Source organism: Bos indicus, chromosome 5 (assembly GCF_029378745.1).
Source record: "Bos indicus isolate NIAB-ARS_2022 breed Sahiwal x Tharparkar chromosome 5, NIAB-ARS_B.indTharparkar_mat_pri_1.0, whole genome shotgun sequence".
Taxonomy (NCBI): Eukaryota; Metazoa; Chordata; class Mammalia; order Artiodactyla; family Bovidae; genus Bos; species Bos indicus.
In genome coordinates this window covers 113545343-113556373 of record NC_091764.1, presented here as the reverse complement: position 1 = coordinate 113556373, position 11031 = coordinate 113545343, and the positions used below count along the sequence as shown (strand labels likewise).

The 11031-nt window shown below is 56.2% G+C and overlaps 1 protein-coding gene across 3 annotated transcripts; it reads left to right on the top strand.

The window, feature by feature from the left end:
* Positions 1-692: 692 nt before the first annotated feature.
* On the top strand, positions 693-10672 carry NAGA (alpha-N-acetylgalactosaminidase). Of its 3 annotated transcripts, none has more exons than XM_019961904.2 (10): positions 693-2540; positions 3013-3085; positions 3878-4013; positions 4514-4685; positions 5136-5313; positions 5623-5717; positions 6458-6619; positions 8119-8316; positions 9448-9591; positions 10012-10672. In XM_019961904.2, exons 2-10 carry the CDS (start codon positions 3070-3072, stop codon positions 10144-10146), a joined length of 1236 nt encoding a protein of 411 aa, XP_019817463.1. In that variant the 5' UTR covers positions 693-2540; positions 3013-3069; the 3' UTR covers positions 10147-10672. The 3 variants fall into 3 exon arrangements, with proteins under 3 accessions (XP_019817463.1, XP_019817462.1, XP_019817464.1); XM_019961903.2 differs by having other exon boundaries at positions 694-2540; positions 2971-3085; XM_019961905.2 differs by lacking the exon at positions 693-2540 and having other exon boundaries at positions 2971-3085; positions 3904-4013.
* The last annotated feature ends 359 nt before the right edge of the window (positions 10673-11031 follow it).

Genomic DNA, 11031 nt, shown 5'->3' with positions numbered 1-11031 from the left:
CCCCCGGAGCCTGGTGAGCTCAGAACATCTGCCCATGAACTTGCTGGTTGTCACCTCGAAGAGTTCTGGCCCTGGCAGTTCCTGCAAGAACGCTCCTCCTTCCCAACCCTACCCCAAGGCTCTTAACTCCTCCAAGGTCCTTCACATTATTTAGGCCTCAGTTCCCGTCCCCTCCCCAGCCCTGAGAAAGCAGCCTGCCTGCCGGTCTATCACATCCCTGGTTTGTATTTGCATGATAACACTAACCACTTCTAAAAAAAAAGTTCCTTACATTCATGGTTTTATTTCCTGTTTATTATCTGTCTCCCCCACTAACTTTTATTCAGTTACTAATAGACACCATAATAAATGAGATAGGAGGCAATAAGTTCTGTGGAAAATATACAGCACGGGTTAAGGGGCCTGGGAATGGGGCGGGGGTGCGGTAGGAAGGTTGCGATTTTAAACAGAATGGTCACAGTAGGCCTCACCTAGAATGTGACATTTAAGAAATAATTGAAGGAAACCAGGGAGCCATTCATGCCAGAATCTGGAGGGAGAGCATTCCAGGCAGAAGGAACAGCTAGTGCAATGGCTCTGAGACCTGCTGTGTTTGAGGAACTGCAAGGAGACCCGTGTATGTGTGTGTGTGTGTGTGTTGGGGAGTGGCAGGAGCAGCAGGATATGGGGTTAGAATGTGTGGGGTGGGGCTTTGTAAATCTGTGAGGGTTGCTACTCCAGACTGAAACGAACGGCCATCCCCAGGTCTTGAATGAGGTTTTTGTTGTTGTTGTTTTTTGTTTTTCTTTAGTAATTATTTATTGTGCTCTATCTTCATTGCTGCTGGGGCTTTTCTCTAGTTGCAGGGAGCGGGGGCTGCTCTCTAGTTGGAGTGTGCAGGCTTCTCATTGCCGTGGCTTCTCGTGGCTGAGCACTGGCTCTAGGGTGAGAAAAGGCTTCAGTAGTTGCGGCCTATGGGCTCAGTAGTTCAGTTCCCAGGCTCCAGAGCACAGGCTCAATAGTTGTGGCGCCTGGTAATGTCCAATCTTCCTGGACCACGGATCAAACCCGTGTCTCCTGCATTGGCAGGGAGATTCTTTACCACTGAGTCACCAGGGAAGCCTTCGAGTGAGGTCTTGAGCTATGTTTTAAAGGATTTCTCTGGCTGCTAGGAAGAAAAAAATATGAGTGGAAGCAGACCAGTGAGGAGGATGCTGGAGTAATCCAGGCAAGATGTGATGGGTGCTGGGAGAGTAGAAATGGCCAAATTCGGGTTTGTTTGCTTGATTATTTTTTTGGACGCACTGCGTGGGCATGCACGATCTTCCTTCCCCAGCCAAGTATGGAACCAGCGCCCCCTGCGGTAGAAGTAGGGAGTCTTAACCACTGGACCGCAGGGAAATTCCTCAGCATGGGGTTTGAAGGTGGAGAGTACTAGGTCTGCACAGAGACTGGACGTAGGGAGTGAGGGGAAGAGGAGCCAAGGAGAACTCTAATGTTTTGGCCTGAGCATCTGGAAGGAAAGTTGCCATTAACCTGAGATATGAAAGTGGCGGTGTTTGGAGCAAGTTCTGTTTGAGATGCCTTTGACCATTCAAGTGAAGGTTGCCAAAAATAAAGTGTTTGGTATCTAGTCGTTGCTCAGTAGGAATGTGATGAATGAAAACAGAAAGAATGCAGAGTGTCTGGATAAGCATAACAGGTGGCCCAAGTGTCAGGCAAGGTAGGAGAGTCTCCTGGCTTTAAAAAGTGGTTCGTAGCGCCTATTCATCTTCCACTACAGTTTCTGAGTGGTTTACTATGGGCCATACTCCAGGGCATACTCTCATTTTTCTTTAAAAAAGCCCTCAGCAAGTATCCATGCCACAGCTATTAAATGAGCATCTACAGTGCCCTATCCAGAAGACTCTTGGGAGTCCCTTGGACTGCAAGGAGATCCAGTCCTTCCTAAAGGAAATCAGTCCTGAATATTCATTGGAAGGACTGATGCTGAAGCTGAAACTCCAAAACTTTGGCCACCTGATGCGAAGAACTGACTCCTTGGAAAAGACCCTGAGGCTGGGAAAGATTGAAGGCGGGAGAAGGGGACGACAGAGGATGAGATGGTTGGATGGCATCACCGACTCAATGGACATGAGTTTGAGTAAGCTCCGGGAGTTGGTGATGGACAGGGAGGCCTGGCATGCTGCAGTCCATGGGGTCTCAAAAAGTCGGACACGACTGAGCGACTGAACTGAATCCTCGCCTTAAGGGACCGGGCAGAAGCGAAAGGACTAGCTCGGCGAAGATGAGGAGCTTGTGCGGTGGGCGCGTGCCTGCCTCGGGAGCGCGCAGAGCCGGAGCTCGAAGGAGGAGGGGCTTTGGGAGGTTCCGAGGGCTTTCTGGGCCCGTGTAGGGAGGGGCGGGACGTTGCTAGGGGGATTCTGATAGGTTCCGCCGGGAAGGTTTGCGTCCGTCAGGCCCCGCCCCACTGGAACGCGGTAGACGAATCAGGTGACTGCGGCGGTAGTCTACTCGGGAGACAGAACCAGGCGGCGGCTCAGATCGCAGCGGAAGAGTCGGTGAGCTGCCGAGGATGGGCGACTGTGGGTGGGCTCCCAGGGCTGGGGCGCTGGGCCTGCGGCCTTTGGGGGCGGGGCGGCAACCCAGCCCCGGTGGGAGCGGAGGCCCGGCCCCCGGCCCGCCACCTCCGATCTTCCTGGGCGTCCTGTAGTCTGTAGCTGCCTCTTTCTGACCCTAGCCTGGCAGAGGGTCGCCCTTGACCACTCGGGGTTCCCAGCAGGGCAGAGGAGGTGAGGTCTAACGTCCACGATACCTTGTTGAGTATTTCCGACGGAAGAACCCAGGCTCGGGGAAGTGATGGCTGGGGGGAGAGACTAGGGGCTGTGAGGGCGGCTTGGGCTCCCAGTGTGGGATCCACAGCCAAGGGCGGCAGGGCTAGCCAAACAGTGGGGACCCTAGTGCTTTTCTTTCTTTCTTTCTTTTTTCCAGTGCTTTTCTAACGTTTCTTAGCTTCCAAATCCCGACATACAGAGGCTGGTAAAAGCAGAGCAGATCTGGTCAGGTCCTGAGACCGCTGAGTCTAGAGCAATGTTGCTGAAGACAGGTACCCACACGGACCGGGTGGGGTGTGTGTGGCTTTGGGAGGGGTAAGTGACCACTTGCGGGGGCGGGGGAGAGGGGGGCGGGTGATGCCTGGAGGAAGTTCCAGTCCTGTGATTTCTGGGCCTCCTTCTCTGATGTGGGCATATGGGGAGACATGTTCCTCTCTTATTCTTGGAGGTGGGCCAGAAAAGGAGGAGATCCTTCCCAGGCAAGAATCAGTTCCCCTCCAAAGAGACCTCTCTTCTTTGCTCACCCCCTCTACCTCACAGCCAGAGGCCCTATCTTCTGTAACATCAAGGTGTGCTGATAACAGCCATATATGTCAGTATAGAAATTCCATTTTACAGATAAGCAAATTAAGGCCCTATGGTGCTGTTCCCACCAGCTGACCTCTTAAGCCCTTCCAAAGCCTCTTGGGTGCCTACAGAGAACACCGAGCCCTGGATGGGGCTCAGGAGACCTGGGGCCTGGCTACAGTGTCCTGTCAAGTTCTGTGTGAATGGAGTAGGGCGAGCTGGTCAGGGTGTAGAAAGGCTGTGACTCCAGCTGTTAGATTTTGGTGATCCCAGCACTGCTGTGGCGACAGCAGGGGGGAATCCAGGCCTCAGACACCGCCCTATGCCTGGGACTGTCCACCCACTCACAGCCTGGTGGGAGCCAGCAGTTGCAGGAAGAGCCCATTCCACCTTAAGCTGGAGAGTCTGGTTCCCCTAATGCTCGGGGCTGGGCGGCATGCGGATGGCTGGGGAGAGGGCTGGGGCGGTGGGAGCCACTCACAGTCCGCCCCCCACAGTGCTCTTGCTGGCCTTGGCGTCCCAGGTGCTAGTCCTGGAGAACGGGCTCCTGCGGAAGCCACCCATGGGCTGGCTGGCCTGGGAACGCTTCCGCTGCAACATCGACTGCAGTGAGGACCCGAAGAACTGCATCAGGTGAGTCGGGTCTGCACCACCGGACAAGAGTGGGGGCAGGCGGGGGTGGGGGTCAGCTCGAAAAGAGGGCAGGGTTAGGGCCGCCCCCCCATCCCAGAGAGGAAGCAACCGGAGGTAACTTTTGAGACATCTGACATTCAGGCTCATGAGGGAGGCATCTGTGGTAACCTCAGGCCTGTAGGGGACCCAGCCCCTGAGATAAGGGAAAGGAGATCACGGTTAAGGGTCAGGCCTGACCCCACGTGCTTCCCACTGGCCCAGTCCTGCTTCTTGGCCTGGAAGGCAAATCACCCCATTCGCTCCACCCTGCTTATGGCTCAGGACATAACCCTTGGTCGCCTGGCTTAGTCTCCAGCTTGACAGCAAAGGCCATGGTACTTACAGGCTGGATCCGCACTCAGAGTATCTAAGAAGTTTGAAACACTCTGAGGAAGTGGGGTGGGGTTAGGGCGAGGCCCACGCTGGGCCACTGAGCAGCCCTCTCCCCTGCCCCTCACCAGTGAGCAGCTCTTCATGGAGATGGCTGACCGGCTGGCACAGGATGGATGGCGGGACCTGGGCTACGTATACCTTAACATCGATGACTGCTGGATTGGTGGACGTGATGCCAAGGGCAACCTGGTGCCGGATCGCAAGCGCTTCCCCCACGGCATTGCCTTCCTGGCTGACTATGTGAGCCCCCCACCCTGAGGGCCAGACCACTCTTTCCACTCCATCCTACTTAGGGCTCATTTCTATAGTCCCTGCCTGAGAACAAACAGTTTGGTGGAGGAAATAGATACGTGAACAGGTAGTTGTGAGCCACGGTCGTGAGCAAGAGCAATGAAGGACCTCTTATTCAGCCTGGGATTTTAGGAAGGTTCTCTGGAGGAGGCTGATCCCAGAGAGGGCATTCAAGGCAGAGAGGATGGCAGGAGGAAACGCCTAGAGGCCGAGACAGTCCACACAAGGTGGGAGGGAGGGGAAGGGTCATGGTGGCAGAGGCAAAGCCAGGCCAGAAAGCTGGGACCCTTCCCTCCAGGCTTCCGGGAGCCTCTGAAGGTTGTAGTGGGGCCTGGTCAGCTGTGCCTGTGACTGGTTCCCTGAGCTATCCACTGTGTTCTCAACCCCTCCCTGCCCCAGGCTCACTCCCTGGGCCTGAAGCTGGGCATCTACGAGGACTTGGGCAACTTCACCTGCATGGGTTACCCGGGCACGACGCTAGACAAAGTGGTGCAGGACGCGCAAACCTTCGCCGAGTGGAAGGTGGACATGCTGAAGCTGGATGGCTGCTACTCAACCCCCCAGGAGCGGGCTGAGGGTGGGTCCCGCAGCTGGCTGGGAGCCATTAGGTAGACAGGGAGGGGTGGCCGTGGAAGGCCCCCCATTGGCTGGCTGTATGGCCCCTAGGGGGTAGTGTTTCCCAATTCCTCTCCCCCAGGGCCTAGGGGTATCTTGGCTCCCAGAGCTCTGGTGCCTTGCTCCGCCCAGGGTGTGTATGCAGCTCTGGGTACAGGGGAGGTGCCTGCTCTTTTGAGCATTAGTCTCCTCATGTGTGGGGGGAGGTTTAAGCTGAGGCCCGAGATCACCTTGGGTCTCTTCATCCTAAAATGTGGTTGGACTTCTCCAGGGTACCCCAAGATGGCCGCTGCCCTGAATGCCACAGGCCGCCCCATTGCCTTCTCCTGCAGTTGGCCAGCCTACGAAGGGGGCCTCCCCCCAAAGGTGAGCCATTTTCTGCACCCATCTGGCAGTGCCCACCCGTACCCAGGCCTTTTCGCCTTCTGTGAAGCCAGAGCTTCTGTCATCTTAGTTGCTCACATGCTGATTTGTAGGAGGGTCGTAAGTACCTGAGGGGCCTGACCCAGCCCAGAGTCTTAGAGGAGACACTTGTCAGGTGGGCTGAAGGGTGTGGGAGCCGTGTGTCAGGTGCTGACACGGCTCCCCTGCAAGCACTCAGAATCCTGGGTGGTACTGAATGGGCTTGGAGGGCCAGAAGACTGGTGAAGCCAAGGCAGGTGGGGTCTAGCCTCCAAAAGGCCTCGTGGGCACCTTGCCGGGGCCCTTCAGCATGTGGGATGCTAGAAAGGGTGGAATCAGATGTGCAGACTGGAGGGAGAACCCTGGTGGAGGGTGGCAGTCTCCCTGAGAGAACACAGGGGTGGGCATGTGGGAGGAAGGCTATGGGTACCCCAGCCCAGGTTTCTGTACCCTGGGCTTGGTCCCCACTGGCATGAGAGGGAAGGGTCAGTTTCCGGCCAGCAGCACACCTGGAGGGGATGCCTGGGCAGCCCCAGAGGAGGGGCGCACCCTCCGAGGCCCTTCCTCATCCTGAGCACGCTCAAAGCGTGATCTCTTACCCCTTCCCACCCTCTGTGTCCCCTGCCGAGGCTCCACAGCCCCTGGACAGGCCTCTGGGCCGCAGTGTGACGCTGATCTGGGACTCTGCCTGCCCCCAAATCCAGGTGAACTACACCCTGCTGGCAGACATCTGCAACCTCTGGCGCAACTTCGATGACATCCAGGACTCCTGGAGGAGCGTGCTGTCCGTCTTGGACTGGTTTGTGACCCACCAGGATGTGCTGCAGCCGATAGCCGGCCCAGGGCACTGGAACGACCCAGACATGGTACCAGCATGGAGGGGGCTGGCCCGAGGCCCACGGCCCTGTGCTGTCTTCCTGGGTGCTCTTTGCCAGGCTCCAGCTCAGCACCTCTGAAGCGTGTCATCCACCATGTGGGATGTGCTGTGGGAGCTTGCGTACCGTTCTTTTCCCAGGGCCCCACCCCCACCTCTTAGATGAGAATATTCAGGGAGGGTCTGGGAATGCCCATTGTTAACAGTCTTCCCAGACGGTTCTGATGTTTCCTCAAGCTTGAGAACTTGGTCTGGAGTGACTCTGGTCATCACCCCTCTGTAGGGTGGAGCGCACCATGAGCCCCTCTCTCCTGTCATTCCCTCCCTAGACTGTCTTCGCCAGGTCTGCCTCTGAGCCCCCTCTCAGCGCTCTGTGCTGTTCCCTCCACAGGCAGAACTGGCCCCTCATACCTACCTCACTCACAGCCCTGACCACTTAAATTGCCTTGCAGTTTCTCCTACAGTTTTATAGCTGTCTCTTCACTTGGTCACCAAGTATTTACCCCCAGTGACAGTTATAATAATTACAAATACTTGGCCAGGTGGAAAGGGTGAGAAATGGACCTGCTCTATAGAGTTCGAGCTCCAGCTCTGCCACTTACCTTGGGCACTTGACTTCATTTTTCCTGTGCCTCAGCTTTGTCATTTGGAAAATTGAAATAGTAGCTCCTGTAATAAGGTTGTTTTGAGTTTGGTTAAAAGGATGACCCTTTAATTTTTCTAGGCCAGTGCATATCTGTTATTGTAAACAGGACTCAACTCCCCAGGGGTTAGGGAGGAGCTGACCTTCACTGACCTACTAAGTGCTAGGCCCAAGGCCAAGTACTTTCATTTTTTGGTCCCGCCGCATGGCATGCAGAATCTTAGTTCTCCGCCCAGGGATCGAACCCGTGCCCCCTGCAGTGGAAGCTTGGAGTCTTAACCACTGACTACCAGGGGAGTCCCCAAAAGGATGATCCTTTAAATGCTTGGTACCATTTGGCACATATGCAGTGTGTAACTAAATTGGTCTCGTTAAGTACACAACGGTGTTGAGTTGGCAGTCATCATGTGTGTCCGGTCAGTGTACTGGTTGCCCTGGCGACAGGAGTGCCCATTGGTGCAACTCTCTTTAGGGCAGGTGGGCAGCTAGTGGCAGGAGCAGACACTGTTCAGGTCTGACTTCCTACCACCCTGGCTGTATTCCTTCCATGTTCCAGTTTATAAATGCCTTCGGCAGTAGGATTTGTTGGATCCTTTCAACATCCTGTGACATGGTCAGAGCATATTATCACCCCTACACTCTTGGTGGAAAAAAAAAGCACTGAGGCTCTGAAAAGTGATTTGACCCACCCCAAAGCCACAGTGCCAGGGAACAGTATTGGCAGAACTAGGGCCCATACCTGGCCGTCCTCCCCATCTCTATCTTGTCTTGCTACAAGTTTAGGGTTGGTCCCCATGCCCACCGCCCTGTAGAGGCCAGAGCTGAGCGCTCCTCTCTCCTGTCTCCAGTTGCTCATCGGGAACTTTGGCCTCAGCTTCGAGCAAGCCCGAGCCCAGATGGCCCTGTGGACGGTGCTGGCAGCTCCCCTGTTCATGTCCACAGACCTGCGTACCATCTCCGCCCAGAACATGGACATCCTGCAGAATCCACTCATGATCAAAATCAACCAGGATCCCTTAGGCATCCAGGGACGCAGGATTCTCAAGGTACTGGGGTATGGGGGCAGGGAAGGGGGGAAGCTGAGACTGGCTTCCCTGAAAACACGGCTGCAAGCCGGAGGTTAAGGGGTTGGGATCGGGGTCTGAAATCCACTCAGTCCCTCCTGGTTGCATTCAGTCGGAGGCTCTACTGGCAGCTGCCCTGACTGTCCCCTACTTACCCGGCTAATAGCAGGGCCAGAGCAGGACAGCTCATGGGACTGGGGGAAGGGAGACATCACCACAAATGCACGTGGGAACAGCGTGGCCCCCTGGTTTGGAAGTATTAATACAAGATGTCTGCGCAAGTCTGTGATGTCTGGCAGAGAACTGGGGCTTGCCTTAGAGTGTAGAACTTGCTTGAACCAAGGACTGTAACTAAGTACTGGTAGCATCGTTTACTAGTTTTTGAGCACCTGCTGTGTGCTAGGCATTCTAGATACATTTTCTCAGAAGGCAGTGCTCCTTCCTGGTTTTACAAACGAGGAAACTTAAACTTGAAGCACCTCGGCGCCTTTGTCCCAAGGCCACACAGTTGGTGAGTGGCACAACAGGACTTGCGGCCAGCAGCGTCGCCTCAAAGCTTGTGCTCTCTGCACAGAACCTTTGCCCCCTAGTGAAAAGGAATCTCCACCACTCTAGAAGGCACCCGTTGAGCCAGTGATGCCCAGAGGAGGCGTCTGATCCTGCAGAGGGGCTGACGGAGCCCAGCCCAGAGACCTTCTGGAGGACGGGGCTTCCTGCTCCTGGCTCCTCGGGGCAGAGCTCATCATTCCCACTGGACTGGGCCCTCCGGTCTAGAGCCAGGGGCTGTCCACAGGTGTCCCTCCTGTTAGCCTGTGAGCTCTCTGACCTTAGGACCTCAGGCAGCATTTGTTGCGTCCAAACAGGGGGCCTGGCACAGAGGAAGTGTCCAGGAGCATCTGTTGAGTCAGGGAAGGAAAGGAAAGAAGGAAGGAAGAGGGAAGAAAGAGAAAGGAGGAAGGAAGGTGGAGTTAGAGGAGTTGGAGCTGGAGGCTGTTTTTCCTCCTCTAAGCTTCTGTGGGCTGGCAGGACCCAGAGCTCAAGGGAGGGTTGGGAAGGGGGCTTCGGGGCCTGCTGAACAGGGGCCCAAACCAGTTAGCCATCTTCTGTGCCCAGGAGAAATCCCACATTGAAGTGTACTTGCGGCCCCTGGACAGTGAGGCCAGCGCCATCGTCTTCTTCAGCCGCAGGATGGACATGCCTTATCACTACCATTCGTCCCTCGCCCGCCTGAACTTCAGCAGCTCCGTGGTGTATGAGGTGAGTGCTCTGCTGTCTCAGGACTTTGGGCTTTCCTGGGGGCGCTGCTGGGTCCTCACTCACACACCCGTCCCCCTAAGCCGTGGGTCCTCCGGCTGGTGCGGTTCTCTGCTCTGGTGCTTTCAGGCTACACAGATGAACTGCTGTGTGTAACCGAGTCCTGCCAGCCCCCAAGGCCGTGGGTTCCCTTATCCGGTCTTGGTGGCACGTTTCTCAGGTTCTCACCCCCACCTGTGCTTGGGCACCGCTTGGCTTGGCCAGAGGGGACGTGACTGCGGGGTTCACGCTCCCATTTCTGTAGGGCATACTGGAGGCTCCACACAGACAGGCCAAAGTCCAGGCGTTTACATCCTCTGCGGGGTGGGGTGGGGTCTGTGCAGCCATCCTTAGGGTGGCATTGGTGCTGTCCTCCCCCTGCAGGCCCAGGACGTCTACACGGGTGACATCATCAGTGGCCTCCAGGATAAAACCAACTTCACCGTGATCATCAACCCTTCAGGGGTGGTGATGTGGTACCTGTACCCCATCAAGAAGCTGGAGATACCCCAGCAGTGAGGGGCTGGGGCCAGTGACAGGCTGTGGCGGCACCACTGAGCCTGGACCACAGAGGGTCCGTGTGCTGAGGGCCAGTGCGGTGGGGTTCTCTGCTCTCCAGGCCCGGTTGGCGATCCGACCTCATCAGACTCGGGGTGCAAGCTGAGGGACAGGTCCCGCTCCCTGCCGGAGCATGAACTCTCCAGGAAACTTGTCCCAGGGAGACTTCCTGTGGCTCTGTGGGCCTCTACCGTGTCTGCACAGCCCCACAGATACTGTTGAACAGCTCGGTCAGCTTCCCCTGTGGGGACAGGCAGGGACACGCATATCTGTCAGGACACGAGCCTTGGACCTTCTGTTTGTTGATTCTGAAATCAGGAATTTTGGGAATTTTTCTTATAATTAGGAGTAGAGCTCTGATCTCTTGTCAGGAACCCCCATGAATTATGCGATTAACTTTCCTGCCCGGAGAAGGCCTTGCAGGCTGACACGGCCTGGGAGTGACCTTGGCTCCTTCGGGTCACCAATAAAGCTGTTCTTTTGTCAAGCAGTTGCAACATGGGCCTGGGGCCATGGGTGGTAGGGACTCTGGGGAGCATGACACGAGGTGCCGGTTTCAGATTTCGCCTCACAGGGAAGACATGTGGCATCGTCCGGCCCCTCACTCCACAACGACTGGCAGATCGCACTTCTGACCATGCCAGGCTTGCCTCCCCGCCCAGGCCATCCCTGCTCCGCCCAGCATCGTGGTGGTGACAACACAGAGCGGCTGGCTAGTGATGTCCCAGGCCCTCTCCCCTACCCCGTCCACATGTTACAGGGTCTGCCTGCCATGACCACGCCCAGCGGCCCCTCGGCTGCACAGGGAAAGGCCCTGGTCTGCTGAGGGATGCTGTGTCATTGTCT

Excerpts from the sequence above, each read along its gene's own strand:
- NAGA (XM_019961904.2), top strand. Across the intron at positions 5,314-5,622 it reads CCCCCAGGAGCGGGCTGAGG|GGTACCCCAAGATGGCCGCT; the intron begins GTGGGTCCCGCA and ends GGACTTCTCCAG. Across the intron at positions 5,718-6,457 it reads AAGGGGGCCTCCCCCCAAAG|GTGAACTACACCCTGCTGGC; the intron begins GTGAGCCATTTT and ends CCCCAAATCCAG.